At 33.3% G+C, this 15432-nt stretch overlaps 1 protein-coding gene across 6 annotated transcripts in view; it reads left to right on the forward strand.

The window, feature by feature from the left end:
- Window positions 1-13674, forward strand: part of nAChRalpha4 (nicotinic acetylcholine receptor alpha4) — a 64307-nt gene extending 50633 nt beyond the window's left edge. For 4 of the 6 annotated variants that reach the window (XM_088040209.1, XM_088040210.1, XM_088040214.1 and 1 more), the window contains 7 exons: window positions 1422-1537; window positions 4578-4746; window positions 6445-6581; window positions 9472-9618; window positions 9795-9941; window positions 10518-10752; window positions 13388-13674. In XM_088040209.1, the coding sequence (XP_087896335.1) occupies window positions 1422-1537; window positions 4578-4746; window positions 6445-6581; window positions 9472-9618; window positions 9795-9941; window positions 10518-10752; window positions 13388-13579 (1143 nt within the window). In that variant the 3' untranslated portion in view covers window positions 13580-13674. The remainder of the gene's footprint in view (window positions 1-1421; window positions 1538-4577; window positions 4747-6444; window positions 6582-9471; window positions 9619-9794; window positions 9942-10517; window positions 10753-13387) is intronic. The other 2 variants (XM_088040211.1, XM_088040212.1) reach the window with 1 other exon arrangement.
- The last annotated feature ends 1758 nt before the right edge of the window (window positions 13675-15432 follow it).

The following is a 15432-nucleotide window of genomic DNA, read 5'->3' on the forward strand; positions in this document are numbered from 1 at the left end:
TGCTTCTTTAGATTCTCACACAATGCTTGCTTGTCTCACTGTAGCATGCTTATCATCTACATCAAACAAACTGACACAAAACGAAATTTCTACCTTGTGTAAGAGATATGTACAAGTCAAACAAACCTTCCTCCAGGAATTAAACTGACTCGCTTTTAAACTCATCCTTAAACTGATTTACTTAAGTTCCACTATAATTGATGCTTAAACTTATACAGCTCTTTAATTATTTTCTGCTGTCTGAGTAAAATCTCTAATCCTGAAGTGTGCAACGTTAGCAGCACTGACAGAGATTTATGTCGCATAATGATGGGCGTTCCTTATTACATTTGTCTTGTTGCCAACATATCAGATTTTTGCCAAAATGTTTAGACCGCCGACAAAAACTCACGAAGGGTGGAAAAGGGCAAAACTTAAACAGCAATTAGTCGGGATAATCATGTGACACTCTGAGTTGTGGTTTGTTAGTTTTACTCTCATTACAGAAACAAGCGAGAGGTTTTTTTCCATGTGATTTTGGGCGCCTCCACCAATTTTTCAACAATTGCGGCAAAAAAAATGCTTTTTTAAAGTTGGCATCACTGCTCTGCATTTAAATTAATCTTCAATTGTTCGATTTGAGTACGGCGGTACCAACCAAATAAGTAAAATAAAAATTTTGCAGCCAAATGAAATGTTTATTTGTCTTAATTCCCAGGTTTGGTCAATAGTCTTCGAGTAACTTTATTGTTTTGATTCATCTTGGAATTTACAAAATGCAATTACATTTCAAAGTTCCGGTGAAAATGTGGCGGATGTCTAGAAAATCCGGGATTTATATCTCTCATCGTAACTAATAACAGTATAATTTAATCCCGGAATATTGACGTCGGGATTAAATAAATTTCGAGCAGATCGGGAACTATTTGGTATCATGCTGGGAATTTAGTTCATTATTAAATTGCGGGCAAGAATCATGGATTTAGTTTCCACAGATTTACTCAGACAGTGACGACTAAATATTCTCTTAAAAAACCGCTTAAACTGTGATTAAAGCAAGTTCATTAAAGCTAACTTCTGCATGTGGATTCTTCTTCGCATGCTTGTGTTTAATTTTTCTTAAAGTGGCCAAATTCGCTCAACAAATCTCACAGCATACATAAATTCTCTTTGATAAATGAAATTAATTCGACTTGTTCCGGTTCGCCGACGCCAAATCCGCTAAGAAATTCGCTGCAATTTTTTCCTGTCAAACACTTTGGAATATTTCCCCACAAATTATAATAATAAATAGTCGCGGGGAAAATCTCGAATTTTCTAAATCTGATTGTTGGGTTTTGTTGTTTGTTACAGGTGTTTCTGTATACTCTGTACATATTAGCTGATAATTGTATTGGTGTGGTAAAACTTAAAAATCTTCTTGTAACTTAATTTTTATTTAGGTGGATCTTCGCCACATGGACGAAAAAGCTGGAAGCAACATTGTCGACGTCGGAGTTGACCTCTCTGAATTTTATATGTCCGTCGAATGGGACATCCTCGAAGTACCTGCCGTAAGGTAATACTAAAAAATACCATAAATCCGAATAATCACATTTGTCATCTCTGTGATAAATTGTTATTGCTGCATAAGTCTGTTAATACAACTTTAGGAAGATTAATGCGAATAAAATTAATTCGAAGCTTTGGCTATAAGCGCTACATAAAACAAAACGAAGCACTAATCTCTTGTTTGGAGAGTTTTTGAAAGAGAAAAACGATGACGCATTTTTTTACCGGGCTTAAAGGTTGTGGTTGAAGATAAAACTCAAAGTTATGAAATAGTCGGGGATGTCATAAGAAATATTAATTTAGGGCGGGTTGACCCCAATATGAGATCTATAAAATCTAAAATTGTGATTGCGAGCTCTTCGCGGTTTTTATAATAGAAATCGTGAATTTTACATGAGAGGCTGCAAACATCTCTTTGAGAATCATAAATATTTTCAAAGGACGAAGACGGGCGAGGTGAGTTATGGAAATGAATAAGCAAATTAAAGAAAACATTCAAACAAGCGTTTTCTTCTACTAAAAACAATACGAATTTTGCACACTTTTGAATAGTTCAGTTTCTCATGACAAAGATTTTCAACAACTGTGGTCATTTTTACGATAAATAACTTTTTATTTGAGTCAAGGACATATTTTTTAGAAGTTTTTGTTTATCCAATTTTTTTATAGAATTTTTCAACCTTTTGTCTTGCCAGTTTCTCATGACAAAGATTTTCAACAACTGTGGTCATTTTTACGATAAATAACTTTTTATTTGAGTCAAGGACATATTTTTTAGAAGTTTTTGTTTATCCAATTTTTTTATAGAATTTTTCAACCTTTTGTCTTGCCAAAAAAAAATAAAAATTCTAAAATCCGAGTTTGTTGTTTCACAACTTTGAAATTTCGTACAGTTAATAACTGAGTTAAAAGTAGCAACCTCTCCAAATTTTATCGTTATGGCACCAACACAATCAAATATATAATTTTTTTATAGAATTTTAAAACGTTTGGGCTTGTTCTATCCTAAAAATAAAAATTCTTAAAATCCGTGTCTGTTGTTCTGCAATTTTAAAATTTGTTGTTAATAAAAGGGTTAAGATTAGCATCTCCCCCAAATTTTATCGCGGTGGTACCAAAACAACCAAAGATACATTTTTTAAAAGAATTTTGAAACTTTTTGGTTTGTCATAAAAATTAAATTTTCTAAAATCTGAGTCTGCTGTTTAAAAGTTTAGAAATTTGGTGCAGGTAATAAATGAGTCAAGATTAGCATCTTCCCCAAATTTCATCGCTGCTGTACCAACACAACCAAAGACAAAAATTTTTTCATAGAACTTTTGAGCTCGTCCTTTGAATAAAAATTTCTAAAACCAGAATCTGTTAAACTTAAATTTTAAAATTTAGTGCAGTTGATAAATGAGTTAGGAGTAGCAACCTCTCCAAATTTTATCGCTGTGCCACCAACACAACCAAAGATACATTTTTTGTAATAGAGTTTTTAAATTTTTGAGCTCGACCTCAAAATATAAATTTCTAAAATCTGACTCTACAATTTTGAAATTCGGTGCAGTTAATAAATAAGTAAGGATTAGCAACATCACCAAATTTTATCGCTGTAGCGCCAACACAACCAAAGATATTTTTTTTATAAAATTTAGAAATCGCCTTCTTGCTTCAGAAAAAAATTCGCCCAAAATTCGTTCAATAGTTGTATTTTTATTTTGGTTTAATAAAAAAAATGCAATTTTTAGTTCATCTAAAAAATAAAAATTTTCAGAATCAGTTGCTTCTGTTCCATAATTTTAAAATTTTGCCTAGTTTATAATAAAAATTAGATTAGTAACCCTCCAAATTTTATTTAAAATTTAATTGCAAAAAAATATTTGTTGCAAAATTGCAAATAAATTCAAAATTGGTTAGTTCTGTTAAAATATTCCCGTCTATATTGTTATCAACAAGACTAAATGATCAGTAAAATCAAATATGTACCAATGCAATCACCAAACGCTTTGCATTTAAATTTATCAGACTTTTACAAATTTTACGACACACCGCAGTTATTTTTCCGATAAAATTTCAATAGTTCGTGTGATAAAAACGTGACAATTTCTCCAATAATTCATTTCCCGTTATTTTGATTTATGTATGATCAAATTTAGTTCAATAAAATCCGAGAAAAATAAAGATACTTGCATTCCCTATATACTCATCCTTAGAATTGGCAAAAACAAATTCACGAAAAGAAATTATTTCATAGCATAATAAAATTAGCGAATCCTGGGTTTAAATCCCCGATTTTTACAGCTTAAGGTTCTAAATTAAAATTTACTACCGGCCATTTGATCGCAGAAAAATTTAGTGCCCGGCGCCTCCACCATTTTTCACGTCAACTTTTGCTCATTTTCCGCAACCCTGTAAATCTAGTGTGAAGCTTTTCCCCCATTATTTAGTGTCAAAACCCAAGTGTCTTAATTTTTACACGGAGGTTGGACACTTACAAGATCAATATCTGGGGGAATAAACAGATTTAATGGAGCGAATCTTCAGATGATGGATGGCAGATGTACACGTCTAGTTTGTCCGTGGATGTTGTTTCCTGACGATTATCCTCAACTTGAAATGATTAATCCGCAATGTCTAAGTTACCGAGCGCAGGTTTGATTATGAAACAATTAACTATGGATGTTAGTTAAGAGCAACCATTTATAAAAAAGTTTTAAAAAGTTTTAAGAGCCATGGACACTTCTAAGTGTTAAAAATATTAAAGTTTTATTTTCTTGGGATCTAGAGCTCATTTTGTAGAGCTCGTAGACAAGATCAATGTAATAAAGCGGACGCTGCTCGCCAAAGTTAATTAAATCAGGCGATAAAGGGTTAGTGGCTTCTGATGCTATTTACTGATCATAATCAAAAATTATTGCCGGATTATTCAAGTCGTATTGTGAGTTAAATAAAAGAGAACACCGAATTTAAATTTAGTGCTACTATCTATAAAAGTCTTCAGGTACTCCCAACAAAGTATTTTTATGTGTGTTTGCGAAACTAAATTATTTTCTTTGTTGCAGAAATGAAAAATTCTACACATGCTGTGATGAGCCATATCTCGATATAACTTTCAATATAACGATGCGAAGAAAGACTTTGTTTTATACCGTGAACATCATCATTCCCTGCATGGGCATTTCGTTTCTCACCGTTCTCACATTCTACCTGCCATCAGACAGTGGAGAAAAGGTAATAAATAATCCATCACCCTTTTATAGTGGTAATTCCGTCCATTTCGCCCCGACGTCTAAAAAAAGTTTCATTGTCATTTCACCGCCATGTTTAACTTACGAACTCTGATACAGAAATTTCCACTCTGTCTAAATAATTTCTTACATCGTGTCAACACCGACATCGTATATTAAAGCATCGGCTAAGAATAATAAACATTCATCTGATGTCCTGTTTAATGAAGTTCTATACGAAACGTAATGTCCGTTAATGGATGCCTCCGATGACAGTTTCTTGCGTTTTTTGCCGGAATTTCCATTATCTTGGTCGAGTTCAAGTTAGTGCAGGAATATGTCGGAGTTTCTTTTAACTGTCATAAAACGAAGGAACAAAAACATGACTAAATTACATTCTGGAAGCGTTCAGATTTTATTTCCTAATTGCTGAAATTCGAGACGAGGGAAAAGGGAAAGAAGCGGTTGGGAATGTTTGCACGGACTTTGATCAGGAAGATAAATATCGCGTCTTGTTGCACTAATTTACATTCAGCTTGCAATAAACCACAATGCCTATTCAGCTAGTTTGTATTGTTTAACCAAATAGCTGAAATTAAAAATGCGTTGAAACTCTCGTAATAACTCAGTTTTCAATCAAATTACATTGAAGCTTTCGGAACATATTTCGTAATTGCCGGAATTAAAATGTAACGAAAAGAGTTGAAATCGCACTGATTTAATTAGTTTTTACTTTTACACTTTGCGCGTTTAATTATTCCAGAAGCATTCAACGAATCACGTCTGAAAGGCGAAATCGACCAAAGAGTTTTAGCAAAAACATGTCGTTAAGAAAATTTGTCGCAACGAGCTTTTAAACTCTTTCAAATAGTTGAATTTTGCTTTTCAATTGAAAACGACTCTTTAATTTCTTCCTGCATGACTTTGCATCGTTCTTGTGCTCATTACTCTCTGTGTCCATTGATAAATCATCCAGAACACGCAATCTGTTATTCAGCACCATTTGGATTAATATTCTACAATTGTCGGTTAGTAATCGCAGATTTCGTCCGGTCATAGATATCAGGAACGATCTCTATTTTAATACAAAATTCGGAAAGTTATCCACCATCAGTCATTGAAAGTTTCGAAGTTTTATATTCAAATTGTCATATTCTCTCCCATCGCAGGATTTAGAAGCATTATTATTTCTTCCAGAGTTATTGATTCCTGGGGCTCAAACAATTTTAATGATATTGCGGGAATTAATCGAAAAAAATAATGACCCAGTCCTAAGCAAACAGAGCTAAACTATTCTCGGAGTTAGTTGATAGAGACTTTAGCTGAGCCTTAATGAATTCGATGTCACATTCATGATTTGTCAGTGTAAAGTTTGAGAAAAAAATTTCATATTTCAGGTTGTTAGAGATATAATCTCGCACGGAAATTTCGTTGGCAAGCATTGAATAAATAATTCGACTGTTTGTCCCATGCATGCTAAAGCCAAGTGCTGTATTTTGTCTCTAAGCATTGTTCTGTTCCGGAAATCGCTCTTTGCATTCTCCTCTGGTCTAATTACATTCTGTTATCTCACGCTGGCTGGATATTTCATCACATTTGCTATAATTGGCTCGAACAACTGGACGTGAGCTCGAGTAAATCATAATTGGCAAACTACAACAAACTATGCTTATTTTAGAAAACTAACAAAACTCTTTTCCAGGTAACACTGTCGATATCCATCCTGATTAGTCTTCACGTGTTTTTCCTCCTCGTCGTCGAGATTATCCCGCCAACATCGTTAGTGGTGCCGTTGCTAGGAAAATACCTCATTTTTGCAATGATTCTAGTATCAATAAGGTAAGATGATTCAAAATTCAACACGCGGTTCTTATCGGAAACTTAACAGTAAAGGAAGCTTTTAACACTACATCACACGGTACATATTTAATGTTAAAGCCGGCGAGGGTTTCTGCCTCACGCTTGCGTTTTAAATTATGCGATTTTCTGGTCAAGGCTTTAATATATGAGTTTCTGGCTTTTGCTGTTTGTTTTAGACTGTGATCTCCTATATCAACAGACAAAGTCCTCTGATGTGTCAAATATTGTTTACTCAAAGAGGCCAACCGTGGCAAACATAGCCGGGCGTTTTTGGCTGGGACAGACGGAAATTTCATGGGAAGTTGCTCCAGGCACTAGTTTAACTGTGGCGCACGAACCTCCGAATACAAAAATGATACAGATTTGTTAAAATGTGGACTTTTAAAAGTAAATATTTTGTTGTCTGGTCCGGCGCCTCCACCATTTTTGCATTAGCAAATTTTGTGTGTTCTGATCTACGTACAATTTTGCAGTTTAGCACAGTGAATAAGCAGGTTGAAATTAGTAACTCCTCAAAATTTAGTTGCTTTGGCATTAAGATTACCAAAATTACACTTCTTAATACAAAAAAAATGCAGATTTTAGTTTATTCAAAAAATAAAAATTTCTAAAATCAGGCGCTTTGCTCTATAATTTTTAAATTTGACTCAGTTAAGAATTAAGTAAAAATTCGTAACCTCTAAAAATTTGGTTGTTGCGGTCTCAAAATTACCACAGTTTCAACCCTTAATACATTTTCTTGCAATTTTCGGTTTCTTTAAAAAATATATTTTTTTAAAATCAGTACCTTAAGCTTTATAATTTTTAAATTTGGTGCAGTTAATAACTTAGTAAAGATTTGTAACCTCTCCAAATTTGGTTGTTGTAGCGTCAAAATTACCAAAGTTTCATCCCTTAATACATTTTTTTTGCAATTTTCGGTTCTTCAAAAACATACAAATTTCCAAAATTGGTCACTTTTTTTCAATAATCTTGAAATTTGGTGCAGTTAGTAAGTAAAAATTAGTAACGTCCAAAAATTTAGTTGCTGTAGCATCAAAATTACGAGTTTCATCTCTTAATTCTTTTTTTTGTAATTTTTGGTTCCTCTAAAAAATATATTTATTTTTGCTTTTGCTCTATAAAATTTGAAATATGGTACAGTAAACAACTAAGTAAAAATAAATAATCTCCCCAAATTTGGTTGTTGTAGCGTCAAAATTAACAGAGTTTCTAAACTTAATAATTTGTTTTGCAATTTTCGGTTTAACTAAAGAAAAAATCTGTCGCTTTTGCTTTATAATTTTGAAATTTAGTACAGTTAATAACTAAATAAAAATTAGTAACCTCCACAAATTTAGTTGATGTGGCGTCAAAATTTCCACAGTTTCAAGCGATAATAAATTTTTATTGCAATTTTCAGTTCCTCTAAAAAATAAAAAATTCTAAAATCAGTCACTTTTGCTCCAAAATTTTGAAATTCGGCACAGTTAATAATTAAGTAAAAATTACTAATCTTCCCAAATTTGGTTGTAGTAGAGTCAAAAGTACCATCATCCCTTAAAAAATTTATTTTGCAATTCTCAGTTCTTCCAAAACATAAAAATTTCTAAAATTGCTTGCTTTTGCTCTATAGTTTTCAAATTTGGAGTAGATACTAACTAAGTAAAAATTAGTAACTTCTTTAAATTTGATTGGTGTAGCATCAAAATTATCAGAGTTTCGTCCTTCAATAGCAATTACTGGAAAAAATTAAAATTTCTAAAATCAGTCGCTTTTGCTCTAAAATTTTTAAATTTGGCACAATTAATAATCTAGTAAAAATTACAAGTCCCCATTTTTGGTTGCTGTGACATCAAAATTACTAGAGTTTTAACCTTTTTTTTTTCAATTTTTGGTTCGTCTGAAAAATAAAAATTTCTAAAATCTGTTACTTTTGCTTAACAATCTTGAAATCTAGCACAGTAAATCACTAAGTAAAAGTTAGTAACCTCCCTAAATTTGGTTGCTGTTGCTTCACAATTAGCAAAGTTCCAACCCTTAATAAAACTTTTATGCAATATTTGGTTCCTCTAAAAAATAAAAATTTGTAAAATCAGTCTATTTAGCTCTATAATTTTAAAACTTGATAAAGTTTGTAAATAAGCAAAAATTAGTAACCTCTCAAAATTTGATTGCTGTGGCATTAAAATTAGCAAAGTTATAGCCCTCAACATAATTTTTCAGAACATTTCGGTGCATTCTTAAAAAAAAATCTAATTATATCTCTTTACGTGTATGTCATAATTTTGCGTTTTAAGATGGTTAATATGTCTAAATTAGTAAAATTTATTCCTTGTTTAAAAAAAATACATATTGGCCCGGCGCCTCCACCATTTTTGCAAGAAAAAAAAAGTAAAATCAGTTGCTGTTGCTTTATAATTCTAAAATTTGACACAACAAGTAACCAAATTTAATTGCTGAGGCATTAAAACTGCAAAAGTTATATCCCTTAGTTAAAAGTTTTGCTGTATTCGGTTCATCCAAAAAAATAAAAAAATTTCCAAAAGCAGTCGTTTCCGCTAATTTTGAAATTTAACACAACCAGTAAGTAAATCTAAATTAACTTGTTCTAAAATGAAAATTAACTCAAAATCCATTAGTTGTGCTGAAATTCTCATATCTATATTGATATCAACACACTAAATGATCACTAACACAAATATGTACCAATGCAATCATCAACAGTTTCGCATTTAAATTTATCAGACTTTTTGCAAATTTTGCGCCACACCGCGGTTCCGATAAAATTTCAATAGTTTGTCACAAAAACGTGGCAATTTTGCCAACAATTCATTTCGTGTTGTTTTGATTTATGTACATTTTCAGTGGTATCTTTTTAATGTTTCAGCATATGCGTCACAGTTGTCGTCCTCAACGTTCACTTTCGATCTCCACAAACGCACAAAATGTCGCCATGGGTGAAAAGGGTTTTTATACACATATTACCGAGATTACTAGTAATGAAAAGGCCGCAATACGTATTCGAAACAAACAGGTAATTAAAGTAGTTGTTGTAAAGAAGACGTTTGTTATCGGTGGTTGGTGTCTTAGATTAACACCCACCGAAATCTTTATGTCTTTGAAACACGCGGCGTATTTCTAAAGAGGAAGAGTAGTTAAACACGCTACTAATTGTAGTCAAATCAAATGTTTTCGCTTTTCATGACACAGGTCTATGTCTAGTCGTTTCTTGATGCGAGGACGTGAGCCGTCGACTTGTCTGTATCCTTATCACACGACGATGCACAGAGACGAGTCCAGCCCTAAAAGGAGGTATCCTACCGCTAGGAGCCCTTCAAAGGAGGATTTATCTCCAAGGTATGAAATGATTTTATTTTCCTAAATAAGCGGATCGATGTTTTTGCAATGATTAAAGGCAGAAGCTAAATTCCATCAACTTCAACCTTCATCCAAACTGAAGGCTGCAGTATTAAAAGGCAATTTCTATTGTTAAGCCCATTATTATTCATCACTTCCACTTTGAGACGTGGATGGAATCCGGATACAGCGAGAAGTAGTTAAAATTATGAAATAAGTTGTAGACGTACTCTTCAGAGAGGAGCGGCTAATTAATATCGAGATAACGGAAGTTTATGTTGGAGTTGTCGATAAATCAGAACACTTAGCAGATTTGACGGGGGCGTAGAATCTGATATAAATTGTTTTGGCGGCAGAAAACAGAAGCATACATTCAAAGATGGGTGTGTCCATCCATCTTTTGTTAGCATAAATTTAGTTGAGCTTCGAGTTGACCAGTAATGATTTCCGCAAATGTAAATCTCAACAGAAAGCTCGTTACTTGTCTTCGCCCTCGACAATAAAGCTCCTACTCTGTTACTGTTATTTCTCCTTCGCCCTTAACCCACTTATTGATCGCAATTTTTCCATTCGCAGCTTGGAAGACGGCGGCCCTTTCGGCGGCAGCTGTCAGATCCACGGCCCCGTGGCGTTGCCACACTCCGAATCCGAAGACCTAACGGTATCTGGAGAGGCCGATAATGGAATCAAAAGCCCAGTGCTTCGAAATCCTGCCTTCTCTCATTCACGGTGTCCCCCTGAAATTCACAAGTCGTGCTTCTGCGTACGATTTATTGCAGAACACACTAAAATGCTGGAGGACTCCACCAAGGTGCTAACACTTTTATCGTTGTTTATCGAAAGGCGATTTTATTTCTTTGCGATAGTCCGGCTTTCCGGTTTATTTGAGAAGAAGCCATTGTATGTCGATCAGCACCAAACGAAGTTTGCTTTGAATTGGGCGAGAGGAAGGAGAATTGGGGCAATATAACGACACGAAAAAAGTCATGTTTTAAACCAATTTAAACGAGCGACCTTACAAATTGTCTCAAAGTGTGTTTTAACTTGCGGAATTTAGTTAAGCTGTTCTCGTTTGCAAAAATTCGGTTTATTATTTAAATGTCATTTGGAAGGCAAAGTTCGGACGAGAATTCCAAAGAATGAGATGAATTCATTTGAATAAAAATAACAAGCTGTTGTGCGAAAACAAGGAATAATTACACCCAATTGCGGACACAATAAAATTATTTAATTAATCTTCACCACACCCAAAATTAGCGCCAATTTTTTGTTCGTGAATGTTTAATTTTGTTTAAGAACTAATAAAAAACTTAATTATGATGCATCGTAAGTTAAAAAAGTTTAAAACTTCGTTTCACGAGAATTAATTATTTCTTATGCACTTTAAATTTTTATAGCTCAAAACTAAAAAATAACTAAAGCTGCACCAAACATCGCAAACACAAAACGACCCTGAAAATGTCGCAGTTTGCATTCTTGAGACTTTTGCTCTCTTATTGCCGTTTTGGTGCTTGCTGCTACAAGTCTCTGCAGAATTTCACTTTCTTATTCGAGAAAAGAGGCCACAGAGGGAAAACCACCACGAGATAATCCAAATAAAATATTTTACAAGCAGCTACAAGTTTACTTATGCAATCGTAGTCCAAATTTTTAATTTAATTTAATAAAAATATAATAAATTCTCCGGATTTTGCAACAATGTTGAAATAAATTTCGTTTTATCTCTCGCGTTCATTAAAATGAAAACGGGTCACGTTCAGATTATCAAATTCAGGCATTAAAAATTCATTAGGCTTTTAGGACCGTCGTCAAACATCAAAGAATAATATCAATCAACAAATTTTGGAAAGAATTTATTCTGGGGAAGCGGGAAGTCGTTTCGACAGCAAAATCTGAAGACCTTTTGCTCCATCAGGGCCGGATTTAGAGATGTTTTTGAAAAATGATTTTTAGGTTCTGATGTACAAAACAAACTGATATCTTGCCTTTTTGACGCGCTGACAAATGCATTGCTATCTTTTATCGTTTAGAAGTTACAGGTCAAAACACATTAAAAAGTTTAAAAAAAATTATTCTTTTTCTTATTTTTTGGCGATTTTATTAAACAGCCAACAGTTGCTGCATAATTTTTATCTGTGATCTTTTTTTCTGACCAGTGAAATATATAATTTAAAAACTGTAAATTTATCGAAAAACTACAATTTTTTAGACACTAAACGTATTTTTTTTACAAAATCTTTGAAAGTTAACGAAAACATTGAGAAGTTTTCCAAAAAAAAAAAATATTTTTCTATTTCGCGTTCATAATGAAGATATTTCGATACGCGTTTGAGCTTATTTCGGTATCGTAATGGACCAATCCCGTGCCAATATTTCCAGGAGCATATATTTTTCTTAGGTTTGCAACAGACAAACTGTCAACCTTCCGTCAACGTTGACAATTTAGATTTTGGTTTTGATAAAACATGATAAATCGATTTCAATACACTATTATTTCTTGTTGTACTTGGCTTAATAATTCATCGAAGAAAAACTCTTTGGATCCAAGAGAACCATCATGATCATGATCAACATCTTCGGTTTCTTGGATCCCTTGCGCTCCGGTAACCTCAAAACGTCACACCTGTCAAACTGACTGAAATTGGATTTGGCTACTTCGAATTTTTTTCCCGAACATTTTGCAAATGTCAACTACCCTAAAATTTCCTAGATTTCGAAATCAAGTTTTTTCGTTTAAAATAAGGCGAAATAGAAAAAATAGCGATGATACTTGTTCATAATGCATCATAATATACTATTTTTGACAATTTTATTTAAAGAAAATGCCATTGCTTATAAAATTGTAATTTCTAGGCACATATTAAATTTTAATGACTTTAATAGTAACGCAACTCAAAATAAAAAAAATAGAAAATTTCTTGAAAGTTATAATATTATAAATATAAAAAAAAGCAAAAAGCTTTTTAACAGTTGCTGCATAATTTTTATCTATGATCTTACACTCTAGCACCTGTGAATTCATTTAGAAACACGAGATTTATCAAAAAATTACAATTTTGTAAGTTACAAACTACATTTTTTACAAAAACTACGAAAGTTAACACAACGTGATTTTTTTTCAAAAATCGCTCCACATTCTTTGGCATGTACCTTCTAAACAGCAAGAGATCATAACAATTTTGACAAATTACATTAAAAAATTGGAGTTTTAGGAATTCAGGAATTCCATGCAAAAAAGTTTCAAAAATTCGTTTTCCAAAATTTTCATCAATTTTTCCCAAATATCTTGGCAAAAGCTGATTCTCTCGGCGACTTCTATAATTTGTTAGAAAGCTCATTCAGTTGCCTTTTTAATAATGTATTAAAAATTTAAAAACGAAGTCCGAATTCAGATTCAGGAGACCATTTTATTGATTAGTAAAATAACGCATTTTGTGCATTTCCAGGTGAAAGAGGACTGGAAATACGTGGCAATGGTCCTCGACCGCCTCTTCCTCTGGATCTTCACTTTAGCAGTGTTGGTGGGCACAGCAGGAATAATCCTGCAAGCCCCCACGTTATACGATGACCGCATTCCAATCGACAAGAAATTCGAAGAGTACACCACCACTACTGTTGTCCGTTGCCCTCCACAGTAGTTGCTCACGTCAATGCCTCAAATATCATTTCATCATCAATATCGGTATCATTCTCAAAACGTTGTTGTGTAAATATGACTCATCAGAGATTTTATAATGCAGTAGAACTCGCACTGACATTGCAGGATTAACATAACATGAGTAAATAGTCCTGTTTACTTAACATAAACATATTCGGCGTAGCGGTTAAGCAAACAGAGACTGAGTAATGTCGATGTAAAGTTGTCACTGTTAAAAATTCATCTCGTCCTACAAATTCGTCGACTGCAAAACGACAGGAATAAAGCTTATGAATTTTGTATTCAATTGAGAGCTACCTGAATTGTAAATAAGCATCAATAATTATATATTTTACACAGTTCGGTACGTTTTCTATTGAAACTTTTTTACTTGGTTGGGGTTGTTTTGTAAGTTTTTAAACACGTAGTGCCATTATCGAATTTTATTACGAATAGAGAAAATAATAAAACATGTTTAAATAGCACCCAATAAAATGAAACTGTATCTAAACGATAATATAGAAAAATATAAACTAGAAGTTAAATTAAAAATGATTATTAGACTAGGTAGAGGAAGTTATTGATACTTAGATCAATAGACTGCCTATTGACATAATGGGAACATCATTTGTACATATTTATGTAAGTGTTAGATTGGGTAGAGACCGTTAATGTGTTGTATGATAGTTTAAAATTGTTATACGTTGTTGCTTGGTTTTATAAATATCCATGCTTAATAAAGTATTTCGGACGAATCAAACTCTTCATTATTAGCTTTACAAATTCGGCACAATGCCCAAACGGCAACAATAACTTGCGATTCTAATAACAATTTCAAAACCTCACTGCTACCATCACATCATTCTTCCGCAACTTTCTGAACTTCGCCCAATCACTACTGTACTCTCGTCAATTATTTGTTTATTTCTTTTTTCCACAGCTCTGCATTAAATTCAACGGGAACGTGTTGTAAATTTCCCATCATGACCGAGAAACTTTACTTCACCAACTGCGGCCATACAACTGGTTGCGGTGTTGTTATTATTATTATTGTATTGATTTTTGCAAATGCGGACCTTTTGTAATTTTACACGAGAGGATAAAGCAAAGGCCAAGGATTAGTGACGAACACGAAATTATCTACTTCACTGTGCTGCTGATTCGTTTTTTCAATTTTCCAAGGATTTATTAATTTGCGCTTCGAATACAGACTGTGACAGAATACTAAATTCGAGCTAATTTGATTAAACGGGACAGGATCAAACTTCTGTCGTTATTAATTTATAATAAATAAAGTTTTGAAATTTCTTCGTTTCTTGTCAGCTTCAAGTTAACATGCGGATGGTATTCCGTAGCATAATTAACCCGAACGTGGGTTCTATACAATTCGTATAAAGTTGTTTAGAGGGTAAAGTACATCACAACCCTCCAACTTTTGCTCTTCACGCATACTTCAAGTGTAACACCTGAAAAGTATCTTTGACAAACTGGTTGAGACGTCTAAAATGGTTCACCTTGACTATATAACCACTTATCTTATTCAGATAGTGCAATTCTACCATCGCAGCGGCTGTATATTTGGAAACATGAGGAGGAAATAAATTTAAGCCCACCGGAATATTGATCACGTTGTACTCATGTCCGGAATACAAGTAGATCTCGAGGAAGGTCACCGAGGGTTGTCAAGATTTTGTTTGATCATCTTCTATATGTTAGTTTTAGAGGAGAAACTATAAAATAAATCCGGGGACATTTTTTTAGAAAGACCTTTTATCGATTTGTTTACTGATACTTTTCCACAATGAATTGGTTTTTTTGTTTAGGAAACTTTCAGTCTCTAATTCAGACTCGGTC

The sequence above is a fragment of the Gnatocerus cornutus genome, chromosome 6, assembly GCF_029298725.1.
Source record: "Gnatocerus cornutus isolate USDA-ARS CGAHR chromosome 6, icGnaCorn1.1, whole genome shotgun sequence".
Taxonomy (NCBI): domain Eukaryota; kingdom Metazoa; phylum Arthropoda; class Insecta; order Coleoptera; family Tenebrionidae; genus Gnatocerus; species Gnatocerus cornutus.